At 35.5% G+C, this 14875-nt stretch overlaps 1 protein-coding gene across 5 annotated transcripts in view; it reads right to left on the bottom strand.

The window, feature by feature from the left end:
- Window positions 1-14875, bottom strand: part of LOC136030952 (zwei Ig domain protein zig-8-like) — a 278116-nt gene that overhangs the window by 55939 nt on the left and 207302 nt on the right. For 4 of the 5 annotated variants that reach the window (XM_065710089.1, XM_065710090.1, XM_065710091.1 and 1 more), the window contains one exon: window positions 2094-2210. The exons of the other annotated variant lie outside the window; for it this stretch is intronic. In XM_065710089.1, coding sequence (XP_065566161.1) covers window positions 2094-2210 — 117 coding nt within the window. The remainder of the gene's footprint in view (window positions 1-2093; window positions 2211-14875) is intronic. 5 annotated transcript variants of the gene reach the window in all.

Raw genomic sequence — 14875 nt, 5'->3', positions numbered from 1 at the left:
TGGAAAAACGCACGTCCTGCCAATGATCCTCCAAAATATTGCCGTGACCTACTGGCAGGCCCTGCGCCAAACATTAGGAACTAAGGATCTAGAGGTTAAGGGGGAGGGGGTTAACTATATTCCTTCGTACATTTCGGCCAGAGATTGAGGTAAAGGTGACTTGATATTGCCAGTAAAAAGATATTCCATCTAGAGAGACTGTAATAAGAAAATCTGTGTTTCCAGATATTAATGCCCGTATTCTCCCAGAAGAAAATAACTTAAATTATATAAACTTAAATACAAATGCATACTTTAAAAGAAAAAATCTCATTTATTCCTTCTTGAAAGCGATATCATAACAGGTTTAGTATGTATTTCACAAATGGTGGATGTGTAAAAAGAGTTCTGCAAGAATGTTAGCCGTTATGGTTCAAAACCCTTTTCCTATACCTGGATTGTAAGTAAATATGTACTTTCTAATGATCTAGTAGATTTTTAAAGAATAATAATAAAACCTGTTACCAATACTAGATGGGGCTTCATAAAGCTATTATTCTGATGCCACATTTGAAGACACGTCAAACTCTTGCTTATCGGTAAGAAATTCAAAATTTGGTTTAAGACAGCACAATAAACAACAAGTTCAGTTTCAACATTTCAAGATATGAAATAATTAATTTACAAGCATTTTAAATTAAAATCTGGCTCTGATTAAAATTTTTAATCAGAGCCAGATTTGACGTGGAGTCATCTCTTGACCAAATTTTTTTGGCGCCCCTACCTCATAACTTAGTTTCCCTAAAATTGATAGCTAGTTGAAACTATCGTTCGCGGTAAGCTGATTGAGATGATGCAAAAAAAAGCTTCAATGTGAAAAAATTCGGAATTTTAATAATCAAAAATTTCAGACAGCCCCAAGAATTTGATATCAATAAAACATAAGAAAAAATCGGTTTATTATGCTTATTCCAAATATATAAGATTCATCAAGCTTAGTGTTACCCATAAAAATGTACGAGCCAAACTATCATTGGCATTAAGCTGATTGAAATGATACAAAAAAAAGCTTCAATGTAAAAAATTCAGAATTTTAATAATCTAAATTTCAAATTTTCAAAAAGCCCCAAAAAGTTTTTTGTAAGGTGCTATAAATTGCCGTGCTCTTAAGTGATGGTCTAGATTAGCCTAATTGTAAATACGGTCCAGATTAATACGCATCCTTCATTCGGGATAAGATTAGTTAGTCTTGACAACTAACATAACAATTTCTTTAGCTTTCCTGTCTTGCTACTCTAGCATGCAATTAGAACTACCTAGGATTGATGGGAAGTTTGTTAGTGATTGAGAGTCGCCAGTTTTATTGTTTTTAGCATGATTTGTCTTTTGTTTATTTACTTCCAAAACCATTTTTAGATTTAAGATAAAATTTGTTTTAAATTCTTTTAGCAATCAGTTGAAAAGATGGAAAAAACTGAAAAATTTAGACTATTCAGTTTCTTTTTTTAATGCCAGATCTGTTAAAACATTTCAAATTTTCACATGAAAAAATCTTGGTATTATTTTGGAAACTTACATTCTTCCCAGTCTTTTTTTTTGTGGTTTTACTAATCACCATTGAAACAAGTGAAAGAGTAAACGTCCTAAATATAGGATGCGATCTTAAAGGATTTAATTATATTATGGCTTTAACCATTATTACTTATACTATGTAAAATATTTTCTTTTTTAACATTCCTAAACTAGATCCCATTACTACAAAAAAAAATTACTTTTTCGTTAAAAAGTTTTCCGTAGGTACCCAAAAGAGACCAGCCTGGCCATTCGCCCCCCTCCGATGGAAAACATAATTAAGAGCAATGTCAGAAATGTCTTTTTCACCTCGGTCAAAGGAAATTTTGCAGTCTTCTCCCTTTGCCAGAAAACTAGTGAAGACAGCCATAAGTTTATCTTCTTTAACTTACTTAGGAGTTTGTTTTTTCAGTATTCCCTAACTCTTTAGATCTTGGCATTAGTTTTATTATTAAAATTCATTTTTATTTAGTAAATTCGATGTAGTTTACTTAATCTGGCAACCCTTCTTCTACGAGGCAAAACACTGCACACATACGCACTTCTTTCTCCATTGTATTTTCTCTTAGGCACCCATTCCCCAGGGTCGTTTGCCCAACCGCTGTCGGAAACTGGCATTTGTCCAGGATTTAACGAGTAGAGTGATCGAGTAGACGGCTCTGGTAAAAAGTTTAGAAAAGATAAATGGCCTTTGATTTAAGCTATTCTTTGTCCTAGAGATTAAACTTGGCTGCCTACGAAAGAGTGGTGTTGTATTCGAGTATATCATTAGCATAATAAATTCATAAGAGATGAAATATATTCTATTTTGAACATCACTTTCTTGTCATCATTCAAAAGCTTGTTGAGGTTGAAACATATTTCTGTGCTTTGAATCGCAAGTGTTTTCTAAGAGATGTCACTTTTTTTTTAGCACCAAGAACACCAACATCTCTTGTAAGCAGCCCTTTGAAGAAGTCATTGCGATAATTCAGACTCTAATTATTGCAAAATACGAAGTTCAAATATATTTAGCCTATACTTTTGAAACTTTATTAAAATTAATTTTTATAAAGAGACGTTAAATAAAGGTGTTTAAAAAGAATTGAGCCCTATCGCTCTCAAACTCTTGGAATTAAAAGGGGATAAAAACTAGAAAGCTTAATAGAGTAAGGACCTCAGATATTTGAAATAAGTATTATAGGATTCAAAAGAGAAGTCTCCAAAGAGTTATTTAGAAACACACTGCCTTTTGATTTAAGTGAATTAAAAATATAAAAATAAGCATTAATCTTAATTTAGACCAGAAACATTAAAAAAAAAAATATACACAAACACTAATATGTGTCTGATTTTGTAGGATTTACATAAGGAATCCTTTATCAAGGGGAACAAACGCAAATTAACATTAAAGCGAGATTAAACAAAATTAATAAATATTAGAAAATAATTAAAAGAAGATGAGAATAAGATAAAAATTCATAGCAAACAAAAAGGAAAAACAAAATAAAATCATATACAAAAAACTGTAACTGTTCTATTTAAAAACAAAACTAAACATCCTTTTACAACCAAATAGGTCCGGAGTTATTGCAGGAAATCCACCTTTGCTGCTGAATGTCGATTCAATTTAGCAAGTCCTAATCTTCAGATATGATAGTATGAATACATATATTTGAAAAATCGTCAGAGTTCATCAAAAGGGGACAAAAAAACGAAAGAAAAGTCAAATTAAGAAATACGAAGCACAACAAACAAAAGATGAAATATGAACAATTAAAAAATTAAAGCCATCCATGGACGGTTTGTAGACTTTAGTATTTTGCTTTACTTTTTTAAATTCGCTTCTTCTGCAGTAACCTGATCAGGTATTTAACACCACCTCATTACATTTAAATTGCTTGCGCTTAATCGGTTAATTAGGAGTTTGAGGCTCCTAAAGAATGTTAAATAAAGAAAATAAGTTTTTTTTTTAATGAAATTAAGGAGCGACATTAAAGCTTAAAACGAATAGAAATTACTCTGTATATGAAAGGGGCTGTCCCCTCCTCAACGCCCTGCTCTTTACGCTAAAGTTTGACTCTTTGTCACAACTCTACTTTTTAAAACAATGAAACTTTACTTACAAAGTATTTAGGTTAAAACCTAAAAATTCTTTGAGCCCTTGAACGGCTGTTTACCAACATTTTTACGAATCCTGCAGAATAATTATAGTAAAAACTGCAGAGATCCTAAATAAAAAGAATATTTAGGGATGACCCAGAAATTCTTTGGTCCCTGCAGAGGGAATTCAATTTTGAGCATATGTCTATCTATATTCTGTCTCAAAGTCTGCAAAGGCCCAACATTAAAATTTTAAATGACTTATAGTAAGATAAATAAGCAAATTAATAACAAATACCAAGTAAAGCAAATAGAAAACCTCCACCAAAACACAAATGTTCCTTAGAACTTATAGAGATAAATAATTCTTTGTTATCTGTTTAGATAATTTGTCGTAAAACCTGCTTAGAACCTATACAAAAATATAGAGTAGCCCTATAGTAAAATATACAGAAAAACGTAGAGATTCTTGAATAGCGTTGACACACTGCCTTTCGATCACACAAACAATAAAGAGAATAATACAAAACAGTGAATTGTAGAAGACTAATTCAGTATTTCAGTTTTATTTCCAATAGCTCCCTTAAGCAAAACCAAAAAGTAGAGGAAAGAGGGAATTAAAAAAAAGAAACAGCTCCAACGTTTTTTCTTTAAGCAAGAGTTGGTAAGAAAATCATGCAGTCCTAGAAAAAATTTTCAATTATTTTTCTTCTACAATTCACTGTCTTAAAAATTTCTCATAGCATTATCCTCTTTAATGTTTGTAAGGATTCTATATAGCATACAGAAGAAATTATGTCTTGAAATCTGTCAAAAAGTTTTGTCGTAACACCTGCATAGTACCTATACAAAAACGTAGAGTAGCAATATAGTAAAATCTACAGTGAAACGTAGAGATTCTTAAATAATGCTGAAGACCACACTGCTTCTCGACCACACAAACAATGAGGGGGAAAATGCAATGAGGAAATTCTAAAGACTGAGTTATTAAAGAAGACTAATTTAATATTCCGACCGTATGTCTAATAGCCATCTTCAGCAAAATGAACAATCTGAATTCAAATCAAATTCAACCAAAAGATAAGAATAAGACCACTAATAATAAAACCGACCATAAAACAGTCCTAATATCATAACGGTAAGCATGGTCCTATTGTCATAACTTTAAGTAATGTCAAGTCCTAACGTCATAACGTTAAAAAGAGGGAGAGCACACGGTTAGGATGAAATATTCAATTAGTTTTTTTCTACAATTGACTGTCTTCAAAGTTTTCCTCATTACTTTATCTTGTTTATTGTTCATAGTGATTCTTTAGAGCCTATATGTTTTGGACAGCTGCCTATATATTTGGTCATTAAACCTGCAGAGAATCTATGCTAAAACTTACGAAAGCTCTGCAGTAAAATTGCAGCAAAATGTAGGGATTCTTATATGATGATGTCGATGACGACAGCCATCATGCAATGTAGAGGCATATATTTTACTAGAATATTTTACTGTTCCTTTAAAACCTGCAGATGACCCTTTTTAGATTTAAAAGTATCTACAATCAAACCCACTGATGTCATGCAGCAAAATACTCTTCAGACCCTAGAGTGGGGGGGGGGACCAAACATACTGCAAAAAAAGCATTGTCCCATTTTTCACGATTTATTCGATGTCCCGAAAATGGCTCCCAGGACGCATGAATGTCCCGTTTTTAAATCAACCACACATTTTTAAATTATTAAAACGCCGTAGTCAAACAGTTCGTGGTAACGAACTGTAGTAAGGAGCGACCCGGCTCAATAGTAAACGAAACTCTAAAAAACGGAATTTTGATGCTAAAATATACATCAAAAGAATCGGATTTTCATGCTGATTTTAAATATATAAGTTTCATCAAATTTAGTCTTTGTCATCAAAAGTTAAGAGCCTGAGAAAATTTGCCTTATTTTGGAAAATAGGGGGAAACACCCCCTAAAAGCCATAGAATCTTAACGAAAATCACACCATTGCATTCGGCGTATCAGAGAACCCTATAGCAAAAATGTCACGCTCCTATCTACAAAATGTGGAATTTTGTATTTTTTGCCAGAAGACAAATCACGGGTGCGTGTTTATTTCGGCTGTCCTCCGACAAAACCTAGTATCTAAACAAAAAATCAAATTTGAGTTAGGAGTGGAACCCACCTAATCAGACCACGAGGAATCCAATGGTGAACTCGGAATATTTATACAAGGCTTAGTTTCATAGATATCACCTAGTATCTACACAAGGTCTCAGCTTTATTTTCGGATTTTACCTAGTATGTACATACTATAAATTTGCTTTTTCTCCAAAACCTAGTATCTGACAAACTGCAACCGACCAGCAATAAAATTACCAGCATCATCACTTTTATTGTTTACAAAACTACAATACATGCGTTTTTTTTTGCTAATTTCTCTGTCATTCAGTTATCCCAGTTAACTGACCTATTTGCACTAGATCTGAATGGAGAGAGGAAAATTACTGGTAGCTCTTGCTAGAAAGAGATCAAAAGAACAGGATGAGCTGGAATATAAAGCTGAGACTTTTTTTTAAGGTCATAGCTACAATCATATGAGTCAGTAGGTACAGCTTTGGCACTTGCTGGGTATACTGGGTTGTTTTTGCAAACAGTAGACACACAAATAGAAATAAAACAGTAGGCTGAAGATTGGCTGCCAAATCGGTTTTTAATTGTGCTGTTTCCAAAAAAAAGAAACAAAAACTATGACGGTAGGGGTTTCAGTAACTTCTGCAATATTACCAACCTCCATTTTTTTTCTTTGTTTGTACTAATTGATCTCAGCAGGATTAGTTCTTGAATCATATCTAAACTTACTTTATAGGAATTGCGACCTTCAAGATACTATTTTCTTGCGTTCTGTTCTACCTGTACAATGACTGGTGTAGATCCAATAAATACCAAGGAAGCAAAGTTGAAAGAGGATTTAAAAAAGTAGAGTTAGATAATGTTTCATCTATTAAAATTTAATTGTATATTATAGAAAGAAAAAAAAGGACCAAAAACTTCAAGCTGAGTGTACAGCCTCATCACATGCGATGGAAGAAGTGGAAGATGCACTGGAAGTTCACGAAAAGGAATTCTCTCAAGTACAGCTAGAAACTTGTGTTAGCGATAGAACAGAAAATTTCCATTTGATGCAGCCCCATTTTCTGGATGAGATAGATGTGGAGTTATTTAACGAGTTAACTGCAGCTATGGTAATAACCAACCAAGATACAGAACCAGCTGACTTGCCAATCGCACTTGCTGAAAAAGAGCTAAAAGTGGAGAAGAAAAGGTGACGCGAGACAAGTGGAAACATCCGTTTAATGATTCAACCGCGTGTGAACAGTTTTGTAGGAAGCATTGCAAAGAGCTTACCACAGAAAACTGTTTTACCATATGGAACAGCTTTTGGGAAGAGCAGTATGAGTCGAGGCTTAAGTGGCTTCCAAGTTGTGTAAGGTTGGCCCCCATCAACCACCGAACTGTTGAACTCACCGAAAGGAAATTCAAGAAAAATGAATCGAGGCTGTATTTTCTTCCGAAGGTTGTGGAACATCTCACAACAAAAATACCAGTGTGCAAATAAACCTTTTATGATCACTTTTGGCTTGAAAACTGATAGACTTATCACTGAACTGTGCAAAAAGATAAAAAGTGGCATTGTTGGTTAGAATGTTTGTGAAAACCGTGGAAAAAAGGCGCCTCAGCACAAGATTTTGGTGGAAATCAGAGAAAAAGTCATTTCACATATCAACAGTTTTAAGCCATGTACCCCCCACTACCGGAGAAAAAATGCTCCGAATGTGAAGTACTTGCCTTCTTCACTGACAATCCATTTTATGTTTGATGATTTAGTTTAAAAAAAATCCAGACACTACTATCTCAGTCGAATCGTACAGGCGAATGAACATATCCTTGAGAATGCTGGTGTCTGATGCCTGTCCCATATACGAGAGATATTCAGAGAGAAATAATGATGATGACGTAAATGATGAAGAGCCTGGTCAGGAACTAGACAGCTCGTGAACAGACAAATGGTTACTGCACATAGATATGGCTAGGAAAGCTACTCACAAGTATCAGGAAGATGCAAGTGAAAACGACAGTCTTGATAAAAGAGTGTATGCAGTTGACCTTCAAAAGGTGATCTTGCTTCCCCACTTGCCCGGGAATTAAGACTCAGTTTTCTTGAGTCGTTTGATAGTATTTAACGAGACATTTACAAAGGTACACCCGAAAGATCCAGGATCTGTAGAAAACTCATTCTGTGTGCTATGGCATGAAGCGTTGCAAGACAGAGGAGCGGAGAACATTGTGGACTCTCTCTTCTCAGTGATCACTGCAACAAGTGACAGATACGTCAAGTCATTCATATTCTGGACGGAAAATTTTTCGGGCCATAACAAGAACTGGGTTTTATTCACAGCCCTTGTACAAATAGTGAACCAAGTTTTTGGGCCGGAGGGTATTATTCTGAGATACCTCACAAAGGGACATACCCATAACACAGCAGACGGAATTTACGGGAAGTTCGAGGTAAAAACGAAAAAAATGGGCAAGATACTTTGGTGATCTTTTAACTTGTGTTACAGGACTCAGGAAAGGAGTTAATACCATCACTATGAACAATTCTTTCAGGAATTGGACTTCAAAGAAGGGAGCCTGCACAAAAAAGGTGAAGTTACCTCACCTGAATCCTATTGTTGAAGCTGAATTCCGGAAAGGATCAAGAAATAGATTTTACTACACCAGCTTTGACAGTGATGAAGTCCAGCTTTCAGACTTTCTGCAAAAGTCATTCAACCATACGAAAATTCCAGACCCTGACTCGATACCAAGGGGCATTTCTAAAGATAAAAAGGAAGCAATTGTGAAAAAGCTATGCCCTATGATGCTATGTAACAGACGTCAATTTTGGCTAAAGCTTCCGGTCACAACTCTTCCTGACTTGACCATCAATGAAGATGACCCATACGAAGAAAAATAGATTTTCAGATTTATGGATGTTCAATCGCTCTTGAGTTCAAAGTGATTTGATAATGTTACTTAAGGCTAAAACTTTAAATACCTATTTTTTTAAGACTCCAAATAGTGTAGATACTAGGTTTTGTCGGTGGACATTCAAGTTGATCTCACCAGAAAAATAAAAAAAAACAAGTTTTTTCAACTGAAAGTAAGGAGCAACATTAAAACTTAAAACGAACAGAAATTACTTCGTATATGAAAGGGGCTGCTTCCTCATCAACGCCCAGCTCTTTACGCTAAAGTTTGACGCTTTCTCTCAACTCTTCTTTTTAAAACAGTAAAAAACTTTAGCGTAAAGAGCGGGGCGTTGATGAGGAAGCAGCCCCTTTCATATACGAAGTAATTTCTGTTCGTTTTAAGTCTTAATGTCGCTCCTTACTTTCAGTTGAAAAAACTTGTTTTTTTTATTTAATTTCTGAACGTTTTTGAATCAATGCATGTTTTGATTTTGGCTCTCCGCAGAGAAATAATTAAAACGAAATTTGCATATTTTTTTTTTTTTGGCTAAATGGCTTTCTCATAATTTTGATCGAATGATTTTGATAAAAAAAGAGCGGGGGAGGAAACCTAGTTGCCCTCCAATTTTTTGGTTAATAAAAAAGGCAACTAGAACTTTTAATTTTTTACGAATCTTTTTATTAATAAAAGATATGCGTAACTTATAAACTAGCTTACGTAAAAAATTGTTTATTCTCATGTTTCTATTACACATGTGAGAGGGTTCGCCCCCTCGTCAGTACCTTTCTCTTTACACTAAATCTTAAATTTTGGCCGAATTCATTAAGAATTAGCCCTGAATCACAAAAGCCGTAGAATAAACAGTTGACATTACTAAAAATACTTTAGCGTAAAGAGCGAGGTATTAGGAGGAGGTGAGACCCTCATATGGGTATTAATTTCTGTTCGATTTAAGTTTTAATGCTGCTCCTTACTTCCAGCTGAAAAAAACTTTTTCATATTTATTTTTTCATTGTTTTTTTTTTTAAATAATGCTAGTAAATCATGCGCTCCCTTCATGGAAATTTTCTTCCCCCATGACAGATTCCTCGATGGAAAGTTCCCCCAGTATATCCCCCTCTTTTCAACCCCTCCCCCCAACAAAAAATCCTCCTGAAAACACCTGTACACTTCCCAATAACCATTACTATATGTAAGCACTGGTAAAAGTTTGTAACTTGTAGCCCCTCCCACGGTGACTGTGGAGGAGTAAGTCGTCCCCAAAGACATAGTTATAAGGTTTATCGACTACGCTGAATAAAATGGCTATCTCAGAATTTTGATCCGTTGACTTTGGGAAAATAATTAGCTTGGGAGGGGGCCTATGTGCCCTCCAATTTTTTTGGTCACTTAAAAAGGGCACTAGAACTTTTCATTTCCGTTAGAATGAGCCCTCTCGCAACATTCTAGGACAACTGGGTCGATACGATCACCCCTGGGGAAAAAAAACAAAAAAAAACAAACAAATAAACACGCATCCGTGATCTGCCTTCTGGCAACAAATACAAAATTCCACATTTTTGTAGATAGGAGCTTGAAACCTCTGCAGTAGGCTTCTCTGATTTGCTGAATCTGATGGTGTAATTTTCGTTAAGATTCTATGACTTTTAGGGGGTGTTTCCCCCTATTTTCTAAAATAGCACAAATTTTCTCAGGCTAGTATTTTTTGATGCGTAGTACTAAACTTGATGAAACTTATATATTTAAAATCAGCATGAAAATGCGATTCTTTTGATCTATTGGTATCAAAATTCCATTTTTAGAGTTTTGGTTTCTATTGAGCCGGGTCGCTCCTTACTACAATTCAAACTATACAGTTGCTACAGTTGAAAACACCGACAACACCTAGTATCTACTTTCTCGCTTGTTTTAAAAAAGACTACAGATTTGCTATTTTTTCTATAATTGTGAAGTTCTAAAAATCATACGAATAAAAAAGCAGCTTTAAAAAACAACGGTTTCGCGTTTTTCTCGGAATTTGATCAGATATAGATACTAGGTTTTGTCGGAGGACAGCCGATTTGTTTTTTTGTTTTTTTTTTCTTTTCCCTAGTGGTCATCGTATCGACCAAGTGGTCCTAGGGTGTCGCAAGAGGGCTCATTCTGAAGGAAATAAGAAGTTCTAGTGCCCTTTTTAAGTAACCAAAAAATTGGAGGGCACCTAGACCCCCTCCCAAGCTCATTTTTTCACCAAAGTCCAAGGATCAAAATTTTGAGATAGCCATTTTGTTCCGCAAAGTCAAAAACCATAATAACTATGTCTTTTGGGAATACCTTATCCCCCCACAGTCCCTGGGGGAGGGGCTGCAGCTTACAAACTTTGACCAGTCAAACAGTTCGTGGTAACGAACTGTAGTAAGGAGCGATCCGGCTCAATAGTAACCAAAACTCTAAAAAATTGAATTTTGATATCAATAGCTACGTCAAAAGAATCGCATTTTAATGCTGATTTGAAATATATAAGTTTCATCAAGTTTAGTTTTACCCATCAAAAGTTAGGAGCCTGAGAAAATTTGCCTTATTCAGGAAAATAGGGGGAAACACCCCCTAAAAGTCGTAGGATCTTATCGAAAATGACACCATCAGATTCAGCGTATCAGAGAGCCCTACTGTAGAAGTTTTAAGCTCCTATCTACAAAAATGTGGAACTTTGTATTTTTTGCCAGAAGACAAATCACGGGTGCGTGTTTATTTGTTTGTTTGTTTGTTTTTTGTTTTTTTTTTCCCGGGGGTCATCGTATCGACCAAGTGGTCCTAGAATGTCGCAAGAGGGCTCATTCTAACGGAAATGAAAAGTTCTAGTGCCCTTTTTAAGTGACCAAAAAAATTGGAGGGCATCTAGGCCCCCTCCCACGCTCATTTTTTCGCCAAAGTCCATGGATCAAAATTTTGAGATAGCCATTTTGTTCCGCAAAGTCAAAAACCATAATAACTATGTCTTTTGGGAATGACTTATTCCCCCACAGTCCCTGGGGGAGGGGCTGCAGCTTACAAACTTCGACCAGTCAAACAGTTCGTGGTAACGAACTGTAGTAAGGAGCGATCCGGCTCAATAGTAACCAAAAATCTAAAAAATTGAATTTTGATATCAATAGCTACATCAAAAGAATCGCATTTTAATGCTGATTTTAAATATTTAAGTTTCATCAAGTTTAGTCTTAATCATCAAAAGTTACGAGCCTGAGAAAATTTGCCTTATTCAGGAAAATAGGGGGAAACACCCCCTAAAAGTCGTAGGATCTTAACGAAAATGACACCATCAGATTCAGCGTATCAGAGAACCCTACTGTAGAAGTTTCAAGCTCCTATCTACAAAAATGTGGAATTTTGTATTTTTTGCCAGAAGACAAATCTACGGGTGCGTGTTTATTTGTTTGTTTGTTTGTTTGTTTTTTGTTTTTTTTTTTCCGGGGGTCATCGTATCGACCAAGTGGTCCTATAATGTCGCAAGAGGGCTCATTCTAACGGAAATGAAAAGTTCTAGTGCCCTTTTTAAGTGACCAAAAAAATTGGAGGGCATCTAGGCCCCCTCCCACGCTCTTTTTTTTCCCAAAAACAAAGAATCAAAACTTTGAGATAGCCATTTTGTTCAGCATAGTCGAAAACCATAATAACTATGTCTTTGGGGATGACTTACTCCCCCACAGTCCCTGGGGGAGGGGCTGCAAGTTACAAACTTCGACCAGTGTTTACATATAATAATGGTTATTGGGAAGTGTACAGACGTTTTCAGGGGGATTTTTTTTTGGTTTTGGGGGTAGGATTGAGGGGAGGTGGCTATGTGGGAGGATCTTTCCTTGGAGAAATATGTCATGGGGGAAGAAAAATTCAATGAAAAGGGCGCAGGGCGCAGGACGAATCTGGTCACGTTAGAAAAAAACGTCAAATTCAGAGCTTAATATACAATGCTGGGTGTTCGGAGCCTCTCTATTATGGAGTATAATTTGAAAATAACACAACTATACGAGCGATAAAACATATATACCACAATCATAACTCAACTAACGAAAGAACTGCTAAGAGATGACATAACTATAAAGCGAAAATAGGTGATAACTAACGGGAAAATAAACGAACTAAGAGGTGGAAGGGGCCCAGAGAAAAAATATAATCCTTTTCCAAGTTTGAGCCTAACTTCCGCAAAGGAGTAATAATGTCAGAAGCCCCGAAATACCGAATTATTTTCTTTTTCCTATAAGACCCAGGGTAAATGAAACAGAAACTTACAATAGCGGAAATATAATATACACAATTCAGCCAGATCTTGTCTTTTTTCAGGATAGGTGAAATACCAGATAGGAAAAGTATTGAATGGTCGCAAAAACTAGTGTATAGCAATGCAAGCGCTTTTCGATAATAATGACCACGATTAGCTACTATTTTACCATAACCCGCTTTAAGTTTTCTTTAATATGCAGTACAATATTGATCCTAAAAGCTAGTAGATTCCAATAAATATGAATGCTTGACCGCCCCAAATCAGAGACACAATGGATGGAGAAGTTAGAACGCGGTTTTCAAATGGGCATAGACTTTGCATTATAGACTAGGTACTCACACTTATCAATATTCAATGACAGACCAACAGTTTTGAAATGTTTTGAAATAGATGATAAGGAATTCGAGAGGCTAGATCTAGAATGGCTAGATCTAGAAGTATATCATCCGCATATGCAATACAAGAGACATTTACCAAATTACAAAAAAGAAAGGGCATAATTTTGTATAACACACTGCGGATACAAATACTGAAAAGATACGGTGAAAGAACACCACCTTGACACACTTCCAAGCGGGTTGGAATATTCCCATAACAATTAGAGTGAAACTTAACCGAATATGGGAATCAAACAGTTCGTGGTAACGAACTGTAGTAAGGAGCGACCCGGCTCAATAGTAAATGAAACTCATTTCGATGCTAAAAGATATATCAAAAGAATTGGATTTTTATGCTGATTTTAAATATATACGTTTCATCAAATTTAGTCTTTGTCATCAAAAGTTACGAGCCTGAGAAAATTTGCCTTATTTTGGAAAATAGGAGGTAACACCCCCTAAAAGTCATAGGGTCTTAACAAAAATCGCACCACCGCATTCAGCGTATCAGAGAACCCTATAGAAAAAATTTCAAGGTCCTATCTACAAAAATGTGGAATTTCGTATTTTTTGCCAGAAGACAAATCACGGGTGCGTGTTTATTTGTTTTTTTTCCCAGGGGTCATCGTATCGACCAAGTGGTCCTAGAGTGTTGCAAGAGGGCTCATTCTAACGGAAATAAAAAGTTCTAGTGCCCTTTTTAAGTGACCAAAAAATTGGAGGGCACCTATGCCCCCTCCCACGCTCATTTTTTTCCCAAAGTCAACGAATCAAAATTTTGAGATAGCCATTTTGTTCAGCATAGTCGAAAACCATAATAACTATGTCTTTGGGGATGACTTACCCCCCACAGTCCCTGGGGGAGGGGCTGCAAGTTACAAACTTTGACCAATGTTTACATATAGTAATTGTTACTGGGAAGTGTACCGACGTTATCAAGGGGATTTTTTTGGTTTGGGTGTGGGGTTCAGGGGAGGGGGCTATATGGGAGGATCTTTCCTTGGAGGAATATTTCATGGGGGAAGATGAATTCAATGAAAAGGGCGCAGGACTTTCTAGCATTACTATAAAAAAAACAATGAAAATAGAAACATGAAAAAAAAATTTCAATTGAAAGTAAGGAGAAGCATTAAAACTTAAAACAAACAGAGATTATTACGCATATGATGGGTTCTAAAAATACTTTAGCATAAAGAGCGAGGTATTTAGGAGGAGATAAATACTTCGCTCTTTATGCTAAAAAATTTTTAAGTAATTTGAACTATTTATTCTACGGCCTTTCTGATTCAGGGGTCATTCTTAAAGAATTGGGAAAAAACAAGATTTAGTGTGAAGAGCAAGGTATTAACGAGGGGACCAACCCTCTCATATATATAATCAAAAATATAAGAATATAAAAGTTTGTTACGTAAGTTAATTCTTAAGTTACGTATTTTAATTATTAATAAAAACGTTCGTTAAAAATTAAAAGATCTAGTTGCCTTTTTAAGTAATCGAAAAATTGGAGGGCAACTAGGCCTCCTTCCCCACCCCTTATTTCTCAAAATCGTCTGATCAAAACTAAGAGAAAGCCCTTTAGCCAAAAATAGAATTAATATACAAA

Source organism: Artemia franciscana, chromosome 9 (assembly GCF_032884065.1).
Source record: "Artemia franciscana chromosome 9, ASM3288406v1, whole genome shotgun sequence".
Taxonomy (NCBI): Eukaryota; Metazoa; Arthropoda; class Branchiopoda; order Anostraca; family Artemiidae; genus Artemia; species Artemia franciscana.
The sequence above is the reverse complement of the archived record's forward strand: the minus strand, read 5'-3'. Positions and strand labels throughout refer to the sequence as shown.